The sequence below is a fragment of the Bos taurus genome, chromosome X (genome assembly GCF_002263795.3).
Source record: "Bos taurus isolate L1 Dominette 01449 registration number 42190680 breed Hereford chromosome X, ARS-UCD2.0, whole genome shotgun sequence".
NCBI classification, from domain to species: domain Eukaryota; kingdom Metazoa; phylum Chordata; class Mammalia; order Artiodactyla; family Bovidae; genus Bos; species Bos taurus.
In genome coordinates, this window is record NC_037357.1 from 119,819,650 (window position 1) to 119,846,082 (window position 26,433).

Below are 26,433 nucleotides of genomic sequence, written 5' to 3' on the forward strand. Positions count from 1 at the left end.
AAGGGTTTTGTCACCATACCAGCAACATCTGCAGTGTGAATAAAATAGGATTCTGCTTGCTAATAAGCTTTCTCTTATTCGATCTTAGTTTAAGAGACTATGAGTCTCCTAGGGTGTGTGTGTGTGTGTGTGTGTGTAAGTAAATTCTCTCTGATGACAACCTTTTGTTTTAAAGGTTGACAATTTCCCCATTTCCCCTGGTCCTTTACTGTTTTTGGCAATGTCTGTTTCTTATCCTTAAAAACCAAAAAACAACTTTAAATGTGTTGCCATGAACATCATCCCTTTGCTCCTGATAAGACCTAGGGTGAAACTGTAACAAGCAGATGCCCTCACACTGTTGTAATCTGGTCAACCACTCGGGTGCTATCGATATCCACCATTTCGACACACTCAATTTCCTCTCGATTTTCAGGATTTTTCTTCTCTTTCCTTTTTTTCTTAGAGGGTGGCAGGAAAGTCAGTATCACAGGTAAAATGGCAAAGCAGTGAAAGAAGGTGACCAACGCTATTAAAAACAAGCACCTGAACAGTGTACAGGTCAGATTTGAAGGCACAGCTGCAAGAGGAATCAGACCAACAAGATAGCATAGGTAACTCTGTAAAATCGCTACCCCATGCACTTCCAGGGCATTTTTTACCCACTTCGTTCTTGTGAAATCCTTGCCCAGAACAAAGGTGGATAAGAGTGGAGCACAGTTGTCAATTGTGTAGTTAATTCCATATATTAAGCATAGCACGGAAATGCAGTCCAGTTGCACTTTCCATAATGTCATGAAACCTATAACTCCAAACTCCACGGACACAACCGTTAGAGTGAGCCAGACGTTAATCAGAGAGTCTGCCACCAGGAATGCCGAGAAGAAGAGCAGGAACAAAGCACTGATGCAGGAGTTGTGCAGGGGTGCTCCCAGGGAGGAGGCGTATCGATCCATGTACACGAAGGACGGGTTGAAGACAATGAACTTCACCTTGGAGGTGACGGAAAGTCTCCTCAGGGTCTCCAGGAGATCATAGAGTTCTTCTCTGTTCGTTTCCATGGTCTTGGCCACCAAGAACATTCTGGAGGCCACTACATCAACCTCATCATTATACTTTTTAGAGAAGATTATGTCCTCTTGAAAATGGGAAAATTGGGGGGCTTTCAGGAAGGAATTTCTCAACATGTCTGTGAAGTTTTTCTTAGGCAAGCCAGTGGACACATTGAGTTTCCGAAGGTAATTTAAGTAGCTCTCAAACCAGGATATTCGCACAAACCCCTTGGTGTATTCTAGCACGTCTTCTTGGACACTAGTGTTCCAGTATTCTATAGACTCGTATATGTAAAATCCAATCACCGGACTGTAGTTGCTAAAGTACTTTTGCTGGGCAGTAGTGTACTCAATGGTTTGTGTCGCCGTCGCTACGATGTTACTAAGGTCTGACCCTTCACTGACCTGCAGATAGCCCATTAAGGCAAAGGAAATATAAATAAGGTAAAAGAGAACTACAAAAGGCTTGACATAGGTGTTGGTTATCCAGTCACAGTAATAGCGTTTGAGGAAACATACCAATAGGTGACTCTCGTAAGTGTTCGCTTCCTCACCATCCGCAGTGTCCTCGCTGAATCTGGCCGTCAGGAGAAACCTGTACCATGCCGGCTTCTCCTGCAATGCCTCCGGCTTTGGGACTTTCCTACAGAAGATACTATGCTGGTAATTGTTTTCTATGTAGCCAGTGAATACCAGGCTGGAACCATAAAACGAGAGTACATAGAGGTAGTTGAAGAAAATTGCGATACAAGAATTGCAGCAGAAAATCCTGGCTGCCTCAATGTTCGTGAAAGGGCTGGCCCCTATGCCGAAGGTGACCAGGTACATGGCAGTGGTGAGAGAAAAGGAGAGCATGGAGTCTGCATAGACTGCTGCAGTTCTCTCTTTAACATGTTGGTCTTCTCTAGTTTTCCTCCAGGAGGATAACATTTCAAAAGTCCCATATAATCCATGACCTGAGGGGGCAGAAAAAGACCAGATCAAAAGTTTAAAATACTAAGGTCTCTAAAGAGGGGAACCGACTTGGTTCTGGGGAACAACTGGGTCAAAGGAAATGTAAACCATACTAGCGGTGACAGGTCAATGTCAGTGATTTCTCCTGTGGAGACCAGACTTGTGTTTTGGTGAGTCAGACATGTTAAGGGAGAGAGGGCAGAGAGAGGAGCTAAGATCTTCATGCTTCCTTCTGGCTGAAGAAAGATGGGTGGACTTTAGCCTAAGAGATCTGAGTAGACTTGCACCTGAGTCTCTTGGGGCTTATGCACACTGATGGTTTAGGACTGTGGTTGCAGTTTTCAGAGTATTTCGTTGGTGGAACACTCCAGAGAGGATGCCTGGCCACTCAGCATTTGGCTTGTCATCCCCACAAGGCTGGAGGTTAGCACAGCGGAAGGCAGTGGGCAGAGGGGTCTGAGTTAGTGTCTCATCACCTCATTTAAGTTTGGCCAAGTGGAAAGCTTTAGGGAGAAAGAAGTGCTGTATTTAATCTGAGCCTTGACAGGAACTAAATCACAGCCTCTTTTTTTTTCCTTCTTCTCCAAGAATCAATGCAGGATGCAATAAATCTGAGAAACAGAGGGGAACAAAATAAGTAGGGACAAGTTTGTGTGAATAGGAAGGATGGAAGAAGGAACGAGATTCACAGGAACTCTCCCTGCAGTGGATAAAAATGAATTCAGGTTGAAGGTTTATGGCTTGTCTCTGGTCTTCAGGGACCTATCTGCCCCATTTGGGTTGGATGATGTCTCAAGCTAGTGGTGACTGCTGGCTTTTTTACACTACTTGGCAACGGCCTCTGAGGGCCAGGGCCGGATCAGTAACCTCTCTCCCGAACTACTTAATGCCCTTCCTCCTTGGTTAGTATTCCAGTAACCCTGCAACAGCAGACTTACAGTAAGTGCTCCTGTTTGACTTTACTGCCTGCAACTGGATCTAGTTTAACTTCTCTAATCTCTCTTGGTGGGAGCCAGACATTTCCCAGAGGGGCTTCCCTGGGTTTCTAGGCCACTGTAACATTGAAACCCCCCCCCCCCCCCCACCAATGTGACCTGTTGTGGCTTTCTCTCAGCCCTGTCTTGGCACTGGGATCTGCAGATCTCATTTTCTGCTTCTCTGCCTTGGCATATTCAATCCCATTATTGAGGATAATAAAATCTTTACCCTGTGGTACAATCGTCTTGTTTTTAAAAAGGAATTTAAAATCTCCAGCCAAGCGTAATGCTGAGTGAAGTGAGTCACTGTGCTCTTGTGTGTACAATAACTGAGCGCTCGTCTGCCCTCGTGCCCAGGCTGGTATTTATATACTTATTGTGAAGTCTTGGCCTCAAACCCGCACACCCATTTCACAGTCATGATATAAGCCTGTTTCCTCAGAGGAATTTGGCATTTATCTTAATTTACTGGGCATCATTTTACAGCCACTTTTAGAGGTCAGGTCAAGACTGTCAATTTGATAACTGGCACCATGACCCCTATTAAAGTGAAGACACCTAAACTCCCTAGACAAGAAGTAAAAAGTCCACTCGTTGACTGGCATACTGTTTTTAATTATGTTTTAGATAGTTAACATCTAGTCTTAAGAGGGAAAACTATTTATTAAGTTTGTTTCCACTGGGTTCTCTGGAAGGATCAGCCAACCTTTGATTAAAATAACTGATCCCTTGAAATGAGGGTAAAGAAAGTACCTCTGAGGCACCTGCCCCCTGGGGAAACAGTACTGACCATTTCATCTGGGGCCAGGGAGAATAAATTCTGATAGGCAAACACACTTTAGAGTTTCACTGAAAAGGCAAATGGAATCGTATAAGTGTTTTCTTTCTAGAAAGAAAAAGAATTTTTAAAACAAGGCTTTGGTGCTGAGTCATCAAATATGGTAAGAAAATAAAGATGCATAAAGCAGGATTAGAATTACTGGTATGGTAGGATTTAAATTAAATCAGTTTTGCAGCCCTTTTTACAATGGGTGTATTTTATAATGACATTATCTGACCCTGACTCTTGTTGGAAAATACAATAAGAATTCCTTTATTACCTTGGTATTGAATAATCTTAGAAGCTAATTGAGAAAAGGATTTTGAATTAACAGAGCTATTAGGTAAAAAGAGTAAGACCTCTGAGGGTCCTGAGTGAAAATAATCAAACTCAAGGAATGTGGAAGTAGGCTGTTAGAGTGTCTCTTGAGTTCTGTTGCTGCATTTTTTTGAATATTGCTACAAAATTTTAATATTATAGCAAAAAATTCAATACAATATTAAAAGAATATCATACCATATCAAAGATGTTTATATCGGGAAATCTCCTAATCAGTTGACTTTATTTTTTTTACCTTTTTGTTTCATATTGGAGTGTAACTGATTAACAGTGTTGTGATAGTTTCAGGTGAACGGCAAGGGGACTCAGCCACATGGCTGCTGCATCTTAAATGCCTTGTCCTTCTGAGTTTGATCCCTTTCATTGCACATGACACGTTCTTGGTTCTGGGGGCAGTTCCAGAAGATTCAGATTTTACTCATAGGGGCTTTTGGAAACTCTGCTTCTCCTTCATTCCTCTCAGGGCTGTGCCTGCATGACTTATAGAGGCCAGAAGAGGAGGCCCTGAGACAGAATCTGTTTTACCTGATCATTCAGCCTTTGTTGGTAGTTGTTGTTGGCCCCGTGCCGAGGCCCGCACCATTACTTCTGATAGGCCAGACTCTTGTTTCTCAAGCACACCTTCCCACTAGCAGATGCCTATACCCTCAACTCCAAATTCCAGTTGTGCATTGTCTTTAGAGAACTCTTTGGATTTCAGGGACAACTGGTAATACTTTATCTGGGCCTCCTCACTGAAGCTCAGTCAGTCAAGGGGGGAGGGCATACCAACATGGCTGCCAGTGCCTCCCAGGGAAGAATAGCTTGGAGTGCCTAGCTAGCACCAGACCTGATTCACAGCTGGGGCACTTATGTTGAAGAGGTTAGCCTGTTACTGTAATGGAAAGCTCAACTGTGGGGCTCCCGTTCTCTGGCCTGGACTCCAGGGAGACATGTTCCATAAGCTGTAGGACTTGAAGAATGCCCTGTTCCCCAAGAAGGCCTGCTCTGTCTGTCACCACAGCTGAATTCCCTTTGGTTTGACCTTCACGGGATTCTTTTAAATGCAACCTCCTGTGCAATAGTTGTCGACTGAAGCCACTTCCCTTCACTCCGGGGAGTGGGACAAAGAAGGGAGATGGGGAGGGAGGGCAGAGACATCCAGGTAAGAGGATCTCACAGAGACTTAACTCCTTCACAGTGTTTCCTGCAGCCAGCCCTGGGCTTCATTTTTATATCCATGTCAGAAACTGGGCCAGTGAAAACCAAGGAAAGGCAGGGAGGAAAGATTTGAGGAGATTCTGTTCCTCTCCACTTTCTTCTCTCAGCAGCTGCCTCCCAGCACCCAGGGACCCTCCTCTCTTTTGGTCACTACTTAAAGCTGAATTGTTGCCAGAGGGAACTGTTAAACCACACATACTGATGCTATCAAATTCTGAAGGTAAAGAAGACTTGAAAGCATTCAGTTAGTCTTTGAAAAGCACATTCAAGATGTTTGTTTCTGTTTTCGTTCAGTGCATGTCTGTAGAGTTAAATGCATATGAACACATGTCTATCAGTGTGCGTCAAGACATAAACATACCAGTCTAAGTTCTAATTATTCATGAGTGACTGCTTTCTGGCAGCACAGGCTTTTAGCCAGGCCCTGGGATAAGGACAGTAGAGCTCTTCACTGGTGTTCAGACACAGTTTGTACTACGAATGCAATTTAAATTTTATTAGCAGTAGACTTTGGGATTTTCATCTAGTAAAATCAAATACTAAAGGGTTTAGGCTAATCAGTTTTCTTCTTTTCCAAAGAATTTTCTATCTTTTTGTGCAGTTACCTTTCAGATTTTGGAGGCAATGAAAAGACAGCACAGATGATAAATAATACTAATGGTGGAAAATCCTCCAATCATTTAGAGTGAGTTTCAGGAATATTCACAAATTAAATAAAATCTCACTCTTACCCAGACTCTTTTCTGGGACCTGACTGAAGCCTTCAGGATTGTTTACAATCCACTGACCAAGGAATTGACAAATGAATAGTGTAGAGTTAACCTAACTTTACCCAGTAGATACACATCTGGAAAGTTATTCATAAAGTCAATGATATTTTTAATGTATTTAATGGTTTTGCTATCAGAGGCAATCTGGGTGATTTGTTTATTTTTATTTTTTGTCAATGAATATCATAGGCAAATCAATCTACTTGGTACACTGGGATTTTGTAAGGCAGATTTTTCTTGAGGCCCAGAACCTCCTGCCTTCTCCAGCACACAGAGCCACAGCACAGAGGCTAATGCCTTTGGGCTCTCCTCGTATTTTAATCCTTTAATCCTAGCAGGATTTCCTCATCCTGAGTTCCTACAAGTAAGGAATAACTGCGAAGATGGGGAGGGGAAATGGGATGGCTTTGAGTTTCAATGTGAAAACATTTAATATCAGGAGATAATAAAGCCATTTATAGCATGCCTGGGCAGTGCCAGATTTCCTATATGAAAATAAAATTACTACATTCTTCTAGAAAATCCATAGAGTATAATGAATGCATGAGCAAAATCTGCTTAAAACATATTTTATTCTTAGACAAGCTCCACTAAGTAGCTCATGTTTATAAAAAGCTTTTCCTTCCATGACATCCACATAAATTCATGGTTTTTTTTTGAAAAGAAATTTAAAGTGTGTATGTGTCTGGCTTGAGTAACATTTGTTTTTAGAGAGAAGTTCATTAATTGGGTTACATTTACACTTTTCCTGTTATAAACATTTACTTTCTGTGCTGAGTTGTTTGGTTTATCACAGCCTGTTTTGTCTCACAGTTAAGAGTGAGAGTAAAGGTGTACTTTGCTTAAGCTAAGACAGATGCTCACATCAGGGCGAATACATACAGCTAAACTCCTTCTACTAGAGGCTTGTCACATTTTGGTAATTCTAATCACAGCATTGTGTTTTAATCTGAGAAATGATTTCCTTCGCTCAAGAGCTGCAAATAAAAGTCCAAGAAATGAATAGCTGTTTTGTGTTTAAAGATAAAGTATTTACATACTCTGTGTGTATGTGTGCGTGCACACACACGCACTATATAAAATCAGTGTGCACAACTGAAGCTCATAATATATGCTACGGTCATTGTGTGATATCTCTTCATACAGAAGACATATGTAGTATTTATATATGTGGCATATCTTATTCAAATACATTTTATATATTTATATATAAAATGTGTGAATATATACTGTATAATACAGAGAGAAATGTACTGTATTTCTCTTCAAACATTCAAACAATATGTATACATAATATGTAATAAACACATAAAATATATATATACAACATGAACTTATTACATAATATATCACATTACATATAATATAGGTAATGTGATATATAATATATATTATACACCCAGATTATACACACACACACACACACACACACACAGATATATACACAAAATGACTAGTAGGTTGATGTGCAATTTATTTTACTGGTGAGGAAGAGAAATGTTAGTGTTGTTGCACCAGTCAGTGCAGAGAAGGGGCTAGAATCCCTCCCTTAGGTTCCATCTACATTTTGATTCATGGCTGGTGAAATAGTCTAGGTGAAATGCAGGGTTTCCTTGACAATGACTATGAATCTGCTTGCATCATGAACTACTGCAAATCCATCTAGTCAACACTACCTGGCCCCAGCAATGACTTTCGGAGATGTTAATCCAAATGCAACAACCAACTAGGTGTCCCTCCTTCTGTTTGTTTGTTTGTTTTTTTTTTAAACCAGCTCAGTGTCCTTGATTTCAGCTGCCATACCTTCATGGAATTGGCCACCCCTTATTCCCTAGACTAGCTGGCAAAACCATCCAGAGGATTCCCAGGAGACCTGGGTCAGAGACGAATACCTTTGCATTCCTCTGCCTGATTGTTCTCTGCCTCCCTGGACCTGTGCCCCTAGTCCCATTCTTGCCATCCTTTGTGGTTAAGGATAGACCAATAAAACATGTCTGATCCATCCCCTCAGACCTATTTCTCCCAATCCACCTTGCATTGTAGTATGACTGGTGGAAGATAAGAATAAAAAGATGAGAACTAGACACAAAATAACACAGTATCCTTTTAAATTAGTCCCACAGTGATCATAGAGCATTACAAAAAGGATATTCAGGGACAAAAACACTTTGAAAATAGTATATGGAATTACTCTCTTATTTCAAATCAGATGTAAGCAACAATGGGAACAACAAAACATCTATAAATCAGTTTTTTTTTTTCTAGACACCGTGGAGCCTGTTAGTAATTTATACCTAAGCAGAGTATTTCCACAGCATTCTTAACATACTTTTACTCCTCATGTAGACTGTCATATTGTTGCAAGTAATGAACGTATACCATAATGTAGGAGGTTGAATCATAAGAAATGACTGCTTTTGGAGATCAAAAATAGCCACATATTGGCACCAATTTCGTAGGTGAAGACTGGTTGAATATTGACAATTTTGTATTTGCTTTGAACTTTATTATTATCTGGCTGATTTATTCCCCCACATTTCTCATGACTTTAGTCATCAGGCAAGCACAACTTTGCAAGTTTGCTTAAATTTAGAGCCAAGATAATTAAGAGTTCCAGTTTCTTGGAACTAAATTTCTTGCACTGGACCTTTTACCTCTTTGTAAGCCTGAGCTCCGTATACTTCATCACATTCCAGTTGGCAGCAAATAAAAACAATTTCTCAGAGAACTGAACCTTATCTTCTGGTTTCTGTTAAATACAGATAATCTTAGGATGTATACCTGAAGGAAGCCAAACGTCCTTGCTATTGGTCTCTTCCTAGCATTTAATCACATCCTTGCTTCTTTCCTATCCTTGAATTTGAATGGCCTGGCTGGATAATTTAGAAGGAAGAGGGAACCTTGGATCTGACATTAGACCTTCTCAAAATCCCAAACATTTTAAAGGACTTGAAGAACATTTTTCTTGAAGAATATTTTTCATTTCATCTGATCTTTGAGGCTCTTATATCTTAATAAATGCAAAGCTACCCTTATAAATTAGATTGCCACATATAAACTAATATTCAAAATACCTTTCACCACGACTTCAATTTTCCCCTTTTAGCTGTACAGAATGTACATGAAACACCAAACCTACCAGATGAAGAAGGAAGAAACCTTCCTTCTGTTCCCTTCTATATTCCCCAATATTCCATTCCTTTGCTGATTTGTGTCTGATCAGCAAAGCTGTGGAAATATTAAGCCTGTAAGGAGAGCTGGCATGTACAAAACCTGTGCCAATTTCTTAAATCATACCCAACTGCCGGGCAATGTTGTAAATCCTCATCCTTTAAAGGAAATTCCATAATGGATTAACATGATGAGTGTCAAATGTTTACAAATGGCAGTTCAAGTACCTCGATGCCTGGTGTTAATATGGTTTGGAAAGAAACGATATTACTTTACACACAAAGGGTGTGGATGAAATAAGCTCCTCTCCAAAGTATAATAACTAAAAAATGTCAATGAGCATTTATGATACTGTAGACCTTTAAGAATTTCAGCTCTAAATAAACTGATCTGACTCATGAACAGGGGTTTTGGCAGAAGTAGGGCTGTCTAATATGCCTGACACTGATTAAAAACATTCTAAATCCTGATGTATCTATGCTTACATCATTGCCCAAATGATTCATCTGTGTAGGATATATTCTTATTGCCAGAGATGTCACGTATCGTCTTGGCTACAAACACACAGTCACATCCCATTATGGTGAACTCTCAGAGTTTATCCAAATCCTTTCCTATTCTGGAATTTTGTCAGGTTAATACGGTTTGACACACGTGGTCTTAAAATTTTCCATTCTAAATCTGCTGCCATTTTGGCATTTGGCTGGGTCTGGCCTTAAGTGACCGGCATCACACTGAGAATGTTTAGTTTGTTGAATTTTAAATCTATAATTGTGTATCACATTATAGACCTATTGTCGGCCAAGGAAATTTCGTCTGGAAAGGACTAAGAGATTTTTTTCTAAGACACCTTTCCTTCTAAAAGAAGCCATATATTTTTTAGTTTTATTTGACTGTATATTAATACCACAGAAAATCAAGAAGTTTTGCTTAAATCTTCTTAGTTTAAGCATAACCATTTGATGCTATAGACGGGCAAATTTAGAAACTGGACAAGTTTAGTGAGTCACACACTGCAAAACCCTTAGCACCGCATTTCTTCTTGGTCATTTGAAGTATTTATTGGCATTTTAGGACTGGTTATCAAAAAAACAGAATTAAACATTGGTCCTGAACACAACATTTATGAACGTGCTCTTGCTTAGATTTCATTTTACAATCAAATCTGAGAACGATGAGTTTATCTGAGAAATACAGAAGGGCAGCCATCCTAAATCCAGGTGCTGCTGGCTTTACGAGCGTATTAAGCATCCATTACGTGGTGCAAAGTATTTATTGCAAATGGGCCTCAGCTACTAAAACACGTCGCTTCCTTTCATGTTGTGACTAAGTAATTTGAGATCTCTTTGAGCTGAAAATGTACAGAAAGGTTGTCTACTGACTGTCAGCAGGGAAAACTGCCATCAAATCAATGCATGTGACATTCCTCACAAATTACAAACAAGGGTTTTTTGGGCACTGCAGCGCTTGGTCTCTTTCGCTACAGATGCTAGGTTTTTCTGAGTTGAATTCATGTGAAATTCACTGATACTAGGTCTTGGTGGAGTTGTGGCACTACTCTTTATGAATTTGTCTTTTAAAAATGCTCCCTGGCTAACAGCATCTTTCCATCTCTTCTATCCCTCCCCATACCAGTACTGTCTGGTGTATTCCTTTTTGCATTGAGTTTTGCTTACAATATTTAAAACTTATTTAAAAAGGACAAAAATCAATTTTAAGAGATTTGAAATACTGTGATTTCTTTTACTTAATAAAATTCAAGATGTTTTGAATATTTAATTTCATTTTTACTTACAATGAAATATTTTTAGTGAAATTAATGGGAAGAAGTTTTGAATGTTACTGTTGTGTTTTGCTTAAAAATTAATTTTAAGGTGGTGCACTGGGACGACCCAGAGGGATGGTGTGGGGAGGGAGGAGGGAGGAGGGTTCAGGATGGGGAACACAAGTATGCCTGTGGCGGATTCATTTTGATATTTGGCAAAACTAATACAATTATGTAAAGTTTAAAAATAAAATAAAATTTAAAAAAATTTAATTTTAAGAAGCTCTAAATATTGTAGTTTTACTGAATGCAATTAGTTTTTAGGAAGTTTTAAATATTGTACCCTTCTTTGAGCTCATGATAATTACTTAAGAGTGTCAAAAACCAGGAATGATATTTCTTTTTCTAGCCCTAACATCTTTTTTCCTCACTTAAGAACCTGTCTCCCTTCAGTTTCCTGTGAACCCTTATCCCTGTTTATCTTCCTCCCACAGAAACAATCACAGCAAAAAAACATTGTATTTTTAAAATGAAAAGCTAAATAAAAAAAAACAAAACACCCCAAGCATGTGACTAATCATGAGCAAAACATCTTAATTTAAATCTTGACTCAACCCACAGCTCTCTCAGTCTCCACACAGTGCCCCACTTTTCCACAAAAGCTACTAGTATATGTTTATTGCTTGGGTCTCAGATCCTGCAGCTGCTGCTGCTGCTGCTAAGTCACTTCAGTCGTGTCCGACTCTGTGCGACCCCATAGATGGCAGCCCACCAGGCTCCGCCATCCTTGGGATTCTCCGGGCAAAGAACACTGAAGTAGGTTGCCATTTCCTTCTCCAATGCATGAAAATGAAAAGTGAAAATGGAGTCGCTCAGTTGTGTCAGACTCTTAGTGACCCCATGGACTGCAGCCTACCAGGCTCCTCCATCCATGGGATTTTCCAGGCAAGAGTACTGGAGTGGGTTGCCATTGCCTTCTCTGCAGTTCCTGCAGAGCATGGAGTAAAAGTGAAAGTGAAAGTCGCTCTTTGTTGTGTCCAACTCTTTGTGACCCCATGGACTGTAGCCTGCCAGGCTTCTCCATCCATGGAATTCTCCAGGCCAGAATATTGGAATGGGTAGCCATTCCCTTCTTGAGGGAATCTTCCCAACCCAGGGATCAAACCCAGGTTTCCTGCATTGCAGGCTGATTCTTTACTGGCTGAGCCACCAGGGAAGCCCAAGAATACTGGAGTGGGTAGCCTATCCCTTCTCCAGGAGATCTTCCCGACCCAGGGATTGAACCAAGGTCTCCTGCATTGCAGGCGAATTCTTTACCAGTTGAGCTACCAGAGAAGAGCATGGAGGGCAGCACATAATTCTGTGGCCCCACCAGCCCCTGCATATTATCATTTAACCATCATGCAGCTAAGATGGCCTGAGTAAATTCCTTTTTTTCCTACTACCTCTAAACAGGGCATCAGGCATACTAATGAACTCAATCACAGTTATTTCTCAGCCAGTGAGAAATGCCACTTCATTTGTCATGTCAGTATCTGATTCCAAATGACATTTTAATTTTTCTAAAGGAATTGATGAGAAGTTGCCAAAGAAGAGGGAGAAGCTAAGTGTTTGGGTCCTTGGCTCATGAGAAACTCGGTACCAGGCTTGCTGGACCTCTGCCATCATCAATATCAGATGGACAGAGCAACTGACGTTATATTATGAGCACTATGGCTTTACATATACCAGAATCTCCATGAGGAAATTTCTGCAGCCCCCAAGAGACTACATAATAGGATTCATTTTAAAATATTCTCCTGAGTTCATAGCAAAGACAAGAAAAAGTTACCTTCCTATTTATGTCTCACTTGTTGCCTTCAGAGTTCTTGTCTACTGACCATATCCTTCCGTGTGATGTTCGCGTCCACCCTGCCCACTGGATAGGGAAACCATGGGCTGGTGGACACTGTTGGTGCCCCACTCGTGGCCCTCCAAGCCCTCATTCTTGAGCTCACAGAAGCCTTCTTACTCCAAACACTGGTAACCTGAGAGATTTCTCCAGCTTCATGAATGTGATCAGTCTTCCCCGGGAAGTGCTGGGGAGTTAATGACCCAGGGGAGAACCCTCAGTGAATCATACAGAGGGTTTCTGGGTCCATACTGCAGCTTAAAGAGTCATCACCCCTCAAGGACACCTCTGAGGTCTCTCGAAGGTCCCCGGTGAGACTGAACCACAGATGCCCACAGTGGTAACCTGCTGATTAACATAACCCCGGATTGTCTTCCTTCCCTGTCTCATGTCCCTGCTTCCAGGTTGTGGTCTCCCAGGCTAACCTCCCCAATAAACTATTTGTATCCAGATCCTTGTCTCAGGGTCTGCTCCTGGGGAAGCCCGACCTAAAACACTGGTGCACAGAGATTAATATCTGCTGAATTTAAATTAATATCTACAGCTACTTCATGGAGGGCCAGGGCTAGAAGTCAGGGCTTTGGGCTTCCAGCATATCAACCAGATACGGTTACTTCTTGAGACCCAGCACCACCTTACAGAATTGGTCTCAGGGCTTCTGGACTAAAAGAAGATGCTATAAATGAAACAAAATTGTTAGACAGCTGCTCTTGGCCTTTCAGGAACCCTGTCACCACCATAAGAAGAAGGAAATAGAAGGGAAAAAAAAGGACAGTAATTACCTAGCATGACGAAAGGGACTCCCAGGAAGGTGGAATTGTATTTCCCACCAGTCAGATTGATGATCCCAGCCGCGGTGAGGGTGGCGAGGCTTATGGTCACCAGCCCAAGCAGGCCCAGCCAGGGTTTGCTGCGGACGCAGTCTTGCATGGAGCAGCAGAGGATGGCCATGGTGACCACCAGGATCAGGCTGGTGACCAGGTAACGTTCCGATACACGGCTGGTCTTCTGGAAGTCTTCCCTCAGCGAGGAGGATGTGTAAGGGTACATTTTGACTTTGCTGTTAGATTTCTGGAACAGTCGGACAGTGTCACAGAAGCTGGACTCCCACCTCTCCGCCACCATGTCATTGAGACTGTTGATGGACTGCAGGTAGTAGGTGAGCTGGACGGCCTCTGCGGATTTCACTCGATCCTTGCTGTGCACAGTGACGCCTCCCAGCTGGTGCCCATTATAAACTGCCCTCCCATCTTTTAAGTGAGTGATCGGGTACGTGATAGCAAAATTGGTCCGGTTGGTGGCCCGAGCATTCTTTAGCTCCTCTAGGACATGCACGATGTCGTCCACAATGCAAGTCTTATCGTTATTCAGGATACAGATGTGAGCAAATGTGTAATTAAATCCAGGCCTTGGAACCTGGATCCTGGTTACAGCAGCATGCAACTATGGGGAAAAAAATGAAAGTCAGTGTTGATGACCAAAAATAAGACATTCCTAACTGACAGCTCTGTGGATCCAAAGGTCTCTATTTTTTTGTAGGGGAAGGGAAAGGGAGTCACTCATGCCATCTCCAAGCTAAAGAGTTCAAATGAAATGTTAGGACCTTACATCAGAACTGAGTAGTAAGGATGTAGGACACCCATCTGACTCGAGGGCCTCCTAGCGTGGTCCCTGGACCAGCAGCATCAGCACCACCTGGGGACTTGTCAGAAATGAAAATTCCCAGGCCCCATCTCAGACCTGGTAAGTCACACTCTCTGGGGTGGGGCCTAGGAATCTGGGTTTTCACAAACCCTCCAAGGGAGGCCGATACAGCTAAAGTTGGATGTTGTGTTCTTTAAGTGTGATTCAGTGGGTCTGTAACTATCTGAGAATCTCAACAGGTCTACCATTCAGTCTCCTCCTTCAAAATATAATGGCAAAAGTGAACTAAAGCACAAGTCCAAGCACAGAGGTCCTATGTAGGCCCATCCCTTGTGGCTGATTTGGAGGGCAGTGAAGTGATTTCCCCATTCGGTGCAATCACTCAGGCATATAAGACAAGCAGTTCACCTTGAGGATCCTTAGTCCTGCTTCTACAGGAAGGGGGCTGTAGCTGCAGAGGTTGGCTGGGGTACAGGGCAGTTGTGCTAAGGAAGTGCAGGAGGATTTATTCTCTGAAGCTTGCCCTAAGTCAAATTTGCCATGCCCTGGTTCTGTATGCCTGTGATCCAGGTGCCCATGGGAATACAGACACTCACGTAACATCACCTACTACATACCCGACACAGTTCCATGCCCTTCATACAGATTATGTCATTTAATCCTTACAAGAAACTGCAGTAGGTACAAGTACCCACCTTGTGTTACAAATGAGGAAACTAAGGCACAGACAGGCCAAGTCACCTGCCCAAAGTCACACAGAGCTGGGCTGTCCCAGGCAGTCTGGCTCCAGCACTTGTCCTCCTAGCTCCTCGCCAGACACCTCCAGGTTGGCAATGCCAACAGCTGGATAAATCCTGATTTGGGGCTTTCACCACCCCACCCCTAAGAAATTACAAGTGCTCCATCAAGTTCAGATATGTAAGAACATGTGTATTCTGTGGTCTAAGGTGAGAAAGTAAGGCCTTCTCCCTGTGAAATGAGGCCAGTTTCCAAAATGAGGCCAGTGGTGGCCATATGAATTACATGAGCACACCTAGGACCGTGCAGAGCATAGAGCACTCTCCTGAGTAGAGCTGGCCACTGTTCCACACCTGGTGAGTGGAGAACACTCCCCACAGAAAGGGAATGAAAGTCTCACACCCAGACTTGCCATACTGGTGCTGCACCATTGTGATTCATAACCTTCTGAGTGTCTCCATGACCCCGATAGATTTGCTTTGAAATCTGCTGTAGCTGGTTTATTTGCTAAGACATTTTGCTGTGCATGCCTGTGCCAGGATGAATGGGATATTGATTATGGTTTTAGAAAATGTCTGAGGGGCACCAGCTGTCAAAGTCCTTTAGTTTGTGCAGAGCATGAGTTGTTAATCCTAATTCTCAGTGGCTCCTCCCTCACATCTCCTCATAGGCCACAACCCTGAGGTTCAGGAAACACTTCACTGTATTACATTTGGCTGAAATATTCTGAGTCCTTTCCTACACACACACACACTCACACACACATGCAGAGTTGATGTCCCAGAGATACCTAGGAGACTGTTTTCACCAAACTCTAACCATATGCTAAATTTTTGTTTTGATGCTTTGGGATTGATGAGGAGCAGAATGACTTGAATGGTTTTAAACATTGAGTGTGTTTAGACACACCAAGAGTGTGTTCTAAGCTTGGTCCAGTGAGTTTTGATTAAAAGAACTCCTAACTAAAAAAGAAAATTCCAAAATATGAAAGGTTACTGTGGAGGAGGGAAGAACCAAGAGGAGTTTAGTGACAAGAGAGTTAAAAGAAAGACTTTGGGGGAAAGATTCAGAATAGGCTAGAAAAGGAGTGGTATTGAAAGCATGCATATGTGTAATATTTAGTGCATTGTTTGTTCCCATGAACGGTCTAATAAATCTCCCTTGGAGTGATTACTAAATATGTCAAGAGAAAAAGATTGCCAAATAAGATGGTGTTAAGCCACAGGGCTGAACCCAATTATAGCAAGGGGATATTTTCCATCCATTCTCTGATGCGACCATGCCATGCTGGGTGGGGAGTTGTAAACCATTTAGTGATCTGGCAGCCCTGTAGATCTACTGCTGGGACCCTTGAGACCACAGACCAAAGAAAGCAGACATGCTGTTAACCCCTGTACCACCAGCACATAGGAGGGAGGCTTGGAAAGTGAGAACCTCAGTGAAGTTAGAGAGGGGAGGTTTCTTAACTCTCAGTACCAGAGCTGCTGCGGGATTCACCTGCTTTGAATTTCTGAAGGTCAGGTGGGTAGAACATGTGTCACTCTCGCTTCTCAGTGGCAGGGAGATGCTGGGTGACAAAGCAGCCAGAGATGGGGTATTTGCTGAAGCCACCCACCTGGCAGGGGGAGTCTGCATGATTCTCCTGGGGGTAAAAGGGGAGTGGATAGTGAGCGGCTTGGGAAAGGAGAGTGGAGATTCCCTCCTGGGACTTCTGGAGTGGGTGTGGCTCTTCAGGGAGCCATGGGCAGACACACTGCACATGCTACTTGGACTTCTTCCTGTATAGCGTTTTAGAATGCCCAGATTTACTTTCCTAAAGGAGCCCCACTCAGGACAGCAGACACATTAGTAGATGATCTTAGTCCATTTACAGGGTAAAATGGAAACCAGAGATCACAGCTATGTGTTGTCGTCATTGGTCTATACTTACTTTAAATTTCTGTACTGGAAAAGAAAAGCAAGATGAAAATGATGACAAGTTAGTTTACAGTGACTTCATCTTAGCCTTTAAATAAATTTTTGCTCTTAGGGGCAGAAGGGGGAAAGAAAGATAGGAAAACATCAAAGTGTGATAGTGAAATGGTTACCAACACACCTCAGTCTACAGAATGGACAGTCTCAATTGCTGCAAGCTTATTATTAGTTACAGACCCTTGGAAAAGAAAAGGAGAGGGAAACATCGTGAAGTAATAGTCCTGACCCTTAATATAGTCTGGATCTGTCATGTGGCTCAACATAGAATCCATGTTTATATAACTCTATAGATTTTTAGATTATTCACTCAACACACATTCAATAAGTACTCATCAAATCTACTGTATTGTCAATAATAGGATAAATTCCATGAATTTAGGGTGCTCACACTTACATATGGAAAATCACATAAAAGATCTGGTGTCCAAAACAAGGGAATGATCCTAACAGTAGACAATGCTGAGCACTCTAGCAAAGCATAATCCAGTGTCAGTCTTGATCACAATATGTTTATTGTATTTGCTGCCAAAGAGGCCAGTGTTTGTACATGTGTGTGCTCAGTTGCATCTGACTCTTGTGATCCTATGAACTGTAGCCCACTGGGCTCCTCTGTCCATGGGATTTCCCAGGGAAGAATAGTGGAGTGGGTTGCCATTTTCTTCTTCAGGGGATCTTCCCAACCCAGGGTCAAACCCATATATACTGCATTTGCAGGCGGATTCTTTAGCACTGAGCCACCTGGGAAGCCCCTCAAAGAGGCCAGACTGAATGTTAAATTGAGATTCATTCTAAGGCTCTGTTTAAATTGTTATATTCTTTGCTCTCATTACCCTTCAGGTTAAGAATGATGATAGTAATAGTAACTAGTCTGCTTAGTACTCTCTATACAGTTTTCAATTTTATTCAATACAAGACCCTATGGAAATGGTTAAATCATTATTTCCATGTTATAATTGGAACAACTGAGGCCTAGAGAATCTAGACCAGGACAGCTTTAGAACTTCAGTAAGGATGAAGAGGATGTGGAGAAGAATGAAGAATTGTCTGCCCACCTGGTTTACGTGACCAGCCTTGATGTGACTGAGCTGTGGGGCAGCTGCACCTGGGTTTATGGGGTCCATTGAGAGAGACCAGAAATAATCCAAAGAGCCAACTTCATGTTTAGGCAGCAACGGAACATGCTGATGTGAACAAGTAACGAAGGATGGGTTTGAACTTACTGACTTTGCTTATTCTCCATCCAGCCTCTTCAGTTGCCAAAGAAAACTTTTAAAACAGACTTACCAAGCAAAGAGACTGTGGGGCATAATGGAATTCAGTAATAAGTTTTGAGTTGAAATCTGGCTTTTGCTGCTGAGATAGGAATGTCAGAGACCCTAGGAATGTCACTCTACTTCATATCTCAGATTTTTCAGTAAAAAACGGAGGTTGGTCCCACTAATCTCTGAGGACAGACCATTTGGTTCTAACATGACATAATTCTAAGATGAGTGACATCCACAAAGTATACAATCAGATCCTCAGCAAGAGAAAGTTAACTCCATAAATATCAATTTGAGATTTATTACAGCTGCTTGAAGTATGCTTTTTCAACACACTGAAGTACTTTTTAGGTCAATGACAGATCTGATAGTAGATGAAACCCAGAAAGAAAACCACATGGTAGGGAAAAATAGGTTTACTGGAGAGAAAAAAAACAAAAAGATTCCCTCCTCTGAGTGATTTCCCGGGCTGGGGAGGCACTCACTCTTATAATCCCCTTCTGCCAGAGCCTGGGACAAAGCCAGTGTGGGCTGCTGGGCACGACAGGCCAGAGTCTCATTTCCTCTCTGCCTCTCCTTGGCACAGGCAGATCTTCCTCAGAAGACAGCAGGGGCACCTTGTCGAGGAGAGTACAGAGGGATCCAGGAGGAAGTGTCTGCTCCTGAGTGGTAATTAACATAGGAAAAATACCTGTGGGTTCAGAAGAGCTCTTCCAACACCTTCCAGCTTTTTTTGTATTTGTTTCATGTTGAAAAGGGGGGACAGATAAAGGTGGAAGGCCATCCTGCCAGGCAGGGCAATTAACACCCTCTGCTATCCCCCAGAAAGCTCAGCTGCATTGAGGCTGTGAGGAGGGTGCAGGTCCCCAGGGGTATCAGTCTGGTGACACCACCTTTATGGGCTGCCTTCCTTTCCCTATCTTACCTTGCCGCTCCCTCCTTTTGCTACTCCCAAATAAGCTGCTCACGGGAAAACAGTTGAAAAGGGGAAATTGTTGGTTTGCTTGTCTAACCTAACCTACATTATTTGCCCCCAAATACTTCCTTCGAAGTGACACGAGATCAAAACTGCTTCAGAATGCTTTCAAAGAATATCAGGATTTCACCCCTAAGTGAAGCGTTTTATTCACTGAACCCCTCCAGATTCCATGCCTTGATCAGGGTTGATATTCTGCCCCTGTTGAGGGGGTAGGAACAGACTGGCAAGGTGTTCTCCCCCAGGACACAAGAAAACACCTTGAAGTGGATGGGTCTGGTCGCTGCAGTTCATCAATTACGCTAGTTCCCTCGGTGTTCTGTTCTGTAGCTGCATGATCTCACTCTCACCCACTCTCTTTCCTCTTCTTTTAATAGAAATGCATTACATCAGAACATCAGTTGCAAGTTGGGGATTGTTACTGTGATTCATTTGTAGTGCAGCCAAAAGCAAGTTAGTCATCCCTTAATAAGTGAACAGAAATATCATTCTGCCTTTGAAACATAACATGTTCAGAGGATACCGAATTTAAGCTGTGGATATAGCTAAACAAATGACTGTCTATCCACACGCTTCCTCTACCCATGTGTGCCCGCTGTCATGCTGACCTGCTCCAGTGACAGGAGACAAATGGTCACCTTTGTCAGTACTGCAGAGCCAGTGCAGGTCTGAAAGAGTGGAATGTTTCTGTTTTTCTCCTTGTTTTACCAGGGGGTAAACACTGTACTGTGGGTACTGACACTTTTAAAAGCCCCACAGTATAATTCCCTGAACAGGTTGTTTTGTCTTTGCAGCTCTGACTGGAAAGACACTGTAGCTCTGGATTTGAAGCAAATAAATCTGAGATTTTCAAAACAAAATATAGTCATGATGAAGGAAAAGACAACTGCAATATCTCATTGTGACTTTTGCCTGACTCCATGTTGCTCTGGATGAGAAAGAATATGATGAACCACAGGTTCAATACTCTCTTTTTTCCCCATAGCCTGGGAAGAAATTTGATTTGTTCTTGACTATTAAAATTCCTTGATAGGAAGAATCCTGGAAATCTCTAAAGTTAAACTTTCTGATTAGAGTGGTTATTTTTGAATCCTGCTGTTCTTACTTGACTTTCATGGTCAAGCTTAAACTCTGCTTGAGCAAGTTTGTGGGTCATGAGTTTTGCTAGGTAACTCTAAGAGAACAGGGCGCTCTCAGAAATCGGAGAATGTTAACGCTGATTGGCTAAGAGGCAAAGAGAAGTCCCAAAGAGCCAAATGCCTGGGGAACTGGCAACAACAGTATTAGGATTTGGTCAGGAGATCACAAATAACTATGCAAGGGACAGGAAAACAAAAAGAACACCAAGGACGTCTAGGTATAGAGAACAACTGTGAACCTAAGTGGAAAAACCACTGGATTGGGAATCAGAAGAATTCCATTTGGGTTCGTCCCCGTTCTGGGTTGGGGACCATGAGTTAGAGATAAATAAAAAATGAACTTTTGAAAACATATACCGTGCCACTTTGCTGCCCTCAATTTTCCAGTGATTCCTCATCATGCTGAGAGCAAAAATCCAAGTCCCGACTGTAGCCAGCAAGATGAGGCATTGCCCTGGGTGATTTCTCCGGATTCGTATCTCATGGTGCCCTAGTTATATGGCCTTTGTCATAACTCTGCCTGGAACATCTTTCTTTTACTTCCCTCCTCAAATTTAATCATCTTCTCTGACCTCAGCCTGAATTAAAAAAAAAAAAATGTCCCTGGCCATCACTATCTTGGCTTAAGTTTTTCATGACACCTGTTATGATATGGCATTCCATGATGCACCTCTTTGTTTCTTTTTTCTGCTCTCCCCACTAGAATCGGTGTTTTACCATGCTGGAGTGTTTATCTCTTTGGTGCACTTCTACCTTTCTATTATGTAGGATAGTTCCTGGAACGTATACTCAATAGTTATATAGTATACACGTGACTATTATAATCTTGTGAGTGAGTAGATTTTAGTCTGTCTCATGGTCATGATGAGGGTCCATGAGGTGATAGATCTGCATGCATTCTGTAAACTCCGGAGGGCCACACACATGTAGTTATTCTTCAGCAGGGAAGCATGGAGTGGTGAGTGTCTTCTAGCTGTCCAGATACAACCCTAAAATTGATTCCCAGTTTTCCTGGAGCTTGTGGTATTTCCTGTGATTTGACATCTTGTGCTTTAGTGGGAAGGACATGAGGTCAGAAAACCACCAGTTCAAACCCTGTCTATTGTTCTAGCTATGAGACCATAGCCAACACAGATAGCTGCCCTGTCTCCTTACCACTTCAGTGCACACCAGCCCTCTTTCCAGCCTGATGTGGAAATGATGAGGTATTAACATACTGTCCCAATCCCAAGAGGCCTAGATTGATGACTAAAAACAGTTTGTGTATAAATAGCCCAGCTCCCTTGTCCCCAAGGTGGGTTGACTCTGTGGCATATGTTCCTCATTGGCTCCTGGAGTTTCCCAGTGGGATTGGGCTCCAGTTGCCCACAGAGCCACCAGCTGGACAGTGTCCCCATAACTCACTTCTTCCCTTCCCTGTCTTACGTGGCCATTCTCTGACCAGAGCTTCACAAAGTTGTATTCCAAGATACTACTCACATCAATTTCTTGACTCTGCGACAACTTCGGGGATAACCCAAACTAAGCTTCAGGCATTTAATTCAGTTTCATTATATGTAAAGGGGGGATAAACCTGATCTTATAGGATCATTGTGAAGATCAAATGTGATAACATATAAAAGGTGTCTGATCTAGCATTCAATATTGGGTTAAACCATATGAAGTTGCCACTTCTGTAGGTAAAAGAGTGGGTCAGTGTTGGCAATTTTATGTGGCTCACTAACCTTCATTGAGGGTCTGTTCTTTCCCTGTTCTAGCCCCTCCTCCTTTCCAAAAGTCCTGTCAGAACCAGAGCTCCCTGTGGGGTAGGGGGAACAGATTTATATTTGGTTTCCAAGGGCTAATTTGGTGGTCGCGGACAGGCTTTTAGGAAAAAGACAACAGTTCTGGGTAGAATATCAACTCATTCCCTTTTACAAGGGAGTGATGCTTGCAGATATTGTGGCCATGAGTCCCTGCATGCAAGTGCAATGCATGCTTTTAGCAGATTTTTCTTAAGAGAAAAAATGCCACATAACCCACACCCTTGAAATATTTGAAACTGCAGATAATTAATAACAACATTAAATCTACAAAATGATGAGCAAGTGTCTCCATCAGATGAGATCTTTGACAATTGTTTTTCTCTTTCAAAGGATTCACTGTTTCTAAGGGGCACGGAGCAAGGAAGAAGTTCCACCTATGACATGGTGATGGCACTCCTGAATGGTGGACTGGAGTGAGTACTTGATTTAGTTCATAAAAGAGTGTGCTACTTGATAGCAGTTTTTCTTCCTGAAATGTTTTTTCTCTGTCTTCCAATCTGCTGACCTTACAAAGCTACTGACCTTAAAAGTCACAGGGGTGTTTCAGCTGCTACCTTCCTTTTTGGGATCTGAAAAGAGGTCCTACAGAGCAAATGGTTGATGCCATGACAGTTTCTATGATTCAGCTTGCCAGGGCTTTGACCTTTCTGGGAGGTGTGAATGTTGGTGGCCTAGTGTGGGTGCAATTGCCAGCCGTGACTCTTAGTAGATGTGGGATCCTGAACACTAAGCTGTTAGTAGCTCTTTCTGTGCCTCAGCTTCCTCATCAGTAAAATGGGGTCAGTCACAGGACCCATCTCCTTATGGTTGCTAGAGGATAAGTGAGAAACTGAATATAAACTACTCAATTTGGTCTCTGACACACAAGTGGTACCCAGTAGAGGTTTGTTAGCAAAAATGAAAATGAGCCAGCGAAAAACCCCTTTTCTATCCTCTGGTTTGACTTGTCTCCCTTAATATTTTTCTTTAATGCATAGAACTTTCTCAGTTGTTCTTGAAAAGTTGGCCAAAACGTTCATTCAGTTACTGAATATATTGTTCAATTAAGTTCTTGGTGAACACAAAAAAATGTCTTTTATTTTTATTTAAAACCAAAGGAACTTTTTGGCCAACCCAATATAGTCAATGAAATGTATAGGTGACAGATTTTTGCTTACATCTGTACTGAGAGACTAAAGAGTAAACAGGGTTAATAGTACATCAGTACAAATATCTTAAGAGAAGACCTGGATGGTACATGTTTATAAGTTAGCACTCCCTAATTCCAGATAAGCTCCCAGCCTAAAACCACTCAACCTTTTCCATGTTAGCTCCCAGTTAGATTACCATAAGCATCCAACTAGGCTCTATGGCGGGTGGGCAAAAGAAGGAACCTAAAAGGTGTTAATTGCCTGCAAAGGGTTGGGCTTTCTAAGAGGTCACTGTTATACTGCATTTACAGGTGAGGAAACTGAGCCTCAAGGACCTTATGTAACTTGCTCACAGTCACACATTTAGTAAGGCTTCCTAGGTGGTTTAGTGGTAAAGAATCCGCCTGCCAATGCAGGAGACACAGGATCGGGAAGATCCTCTGGTGAAGGGAATGGCAACCCACTCCAGTATTGTTGCCTGGAAAATGCCATGGACAGAGGACCCATGGATTGGCAGGCTATAGTCCAGGAGTCACAAAGAGTTGGACATGATTGAGCACACATGCACACATTTAGTAAGAGGATCAGCCCAGATTGAAATCCTGGGCTCAGAAGATTGTCCCCTCATGGGAGTTCTTTTGACAGTGTCAAGACTTTGCCCCTCATATCTCTGCTTTGACCATTTGAATATTGATAAACCTGTTTGGTGGTATTAGGCCTAAGCACAGTCAAGCCACAGGATGACATGGTTAGCAGCAGCTATGAATTAAAAGTGGTGATGATGTAACAAAGTCAAGGGGTCAAACATGACTGAGCACCAGGATCCCAATGTTTACTGACCAGTGAGGCCCAGCGAATGCCAGGTATCTGTGACAGAGACCTCAGAGGGAAGCCACATTCTTGGTCCCAGTTACAGGCACATTGCCCCGAGCTGGAGATGAGCACCACAGGTGTATGATGAAACAAGCATCTCATCAGTCCAGATAGCATCCTTTGCATCCTGTATGTTTTCTGTGTGACCCCACCCCTACCCCATACACACACACACACACACAGGAAAAAGAAAAAAAAAAAAGTATTACAGGACATATTTGTGGAAAGAGCTGGCAATTTGGGGATTTATTGCAAAACATCAGGTTGCAGTTGGGGGTTCCTACAGGATTTGGGTATCATCCCTCCCCAAAGGCAGTTTAACATCAGAATATAAATGCTCCGTGAGGGCAGGGACTCTGTTTCTCTCCATCCTGTCTCCCTGGCACATAGAGGAAGCCAAGCAAAGCCATGCCACCTGAGCCTTCAATGTTTGTTCCTTCTTGATGATTTATATTTTCTCTGGTGACATTGAATGATACTTCATTTGTACCCAAAGGCTACTGTGCTACATGCATATCATTTCCATCTTAAATAAACAGATGACATTGAATTTAATCCTGTCACTTACACACTGCAGACAAATGGCTGACCTCATTAGACAAATGGATATGGTTAGACTATAATCTACAAAATACAAATGCAGAGAAACAATTTAGGTAGGAGAGATTGGGTTCTGAAATAATTATGTGTTATGCTTAAATTATAGAGTAGTTTGAAGTTTTTCTAGTGTTTTTGTTTGTTGTATTTCTTTTTTTGGAGAGGGAAAAGTTTTTTTTAAAACACAGAAAAGTTTAGAGACTAATATAAAAAACTCCCATGTACCTATATCTAGTGTCATGTCTGTTCGAAGATTCTGCCTGCTGTTAATGCTGTCCATGGGTAGGGTGACCATATAATTTATCATGCAAACTGGAACACTTTTGAGAGTGCAAGACAGGGGCAGTAATTTCATAGCAACACCAGGCACAGAGTGGGATCATCGTAAGCAAAGCAGAATGTTCTCCCTACTTGTGCAGTCTCAGAGGATGTGAGCATTGATGTTACCTCATCTATTTATGCCTCACAGTGGCTGTAAAACGGCAGTCCTTTGGTTTTTTGTTTTGGCTCTGTTGGGTCTTCATTGTGGTGCATGAGCCCTTCATTGAAGCACGTAGGCTTCTCATTGCAGTGGCTTCTCTTGTTGCAGAGCACAGGCTCTAGAGTGCGTGGGTTCAGGAGGTGTAGCATGCAGGTAGAGTTGCCCTGCAGCATGTGGGATTTTAGTTCCCTGATAAGGGATCGAACCCATTTTCCCTGCATTGGAAAGCAGATTCTTAACCACTGGACCTCAAGGGAAGTACTGAGATGGCAGTCCTTTGGTTTGCAGACCCATCACTGCTGATGGAACCTGGACTGTTGCATGTGATGCCATCCTGTCATCAGACAGGCCTCTGGGAATCTGGAGAAACTCCTTCTGTCTCTTAACTACTTCCAATCACACCTCCCTTCCCAGCGTTGCAACTTCCTTCCATGCACATCAAGGCTCTGATGTTTTACAAGATTCAGCTCTCATGTAGCCCAGCTCTTTTCACTACTGCAGAGGCAGAGTGCATCCACAGCACCCTTAGAACATTCCATCCACCTGCCCTGAGCACACTGACCTTGCTGGAATCCACAGAGCGCTTCCCCTTGGTTGTCTCAGTGACATGTGGCTTCATCCAGCCAGGAGTAGAGGTTGCTTTTACATCCAAAGGTGTCACTCTGGGTGATTCTATCTTGATGTAATATGCCAACAGTGGCTCACAGACTTGGCTGATAAAGTTTCTTAAAGGCTCCCAGATGTGAAGTCTGTGATGACTCTCAGGCAGGTGGCAGGTGGGAGGCCAGATAATTTTTGCTTTTTGGGAGTTAGAGGTCATAGAGAGAAAGTCTTAGGCATTTGATCACCAATTAGAGCAGTGGGCCATCTACTCAACAGGTACTAAGTCTCCACAC

General features: G+C 42.5%; 1 protein-coding gene across 1 annotated transcript in view; it reads right to left on the reverse strand.

Annotated features, from left to right (window-relative positions):
- Positions 1 to 332: 332 nt before the first annotated feature.
- Positions 333 to 26,433, reverse strand: part of PTCHD1 (patched domain containing 1) — a 53,112-nt gene continuing 27,011 nt past the window's right edge. Inside the window, exons 2-3 of the mRNA NM_001192881.1 lie at positions 13,701 to 14,361; positions 333 to 1,987 (exon numbers count right to left, since the gene is read on the reverse strand). Coding sequence (NP_001179810.1) covers positions 333 to 1,987; positions 13,701 to 14,361 — 2,316 coding nt within the window. The remainder of the gene's footprint in view (positions 1,988 to 13,700; positions 14,362 to 26,433) is intronic.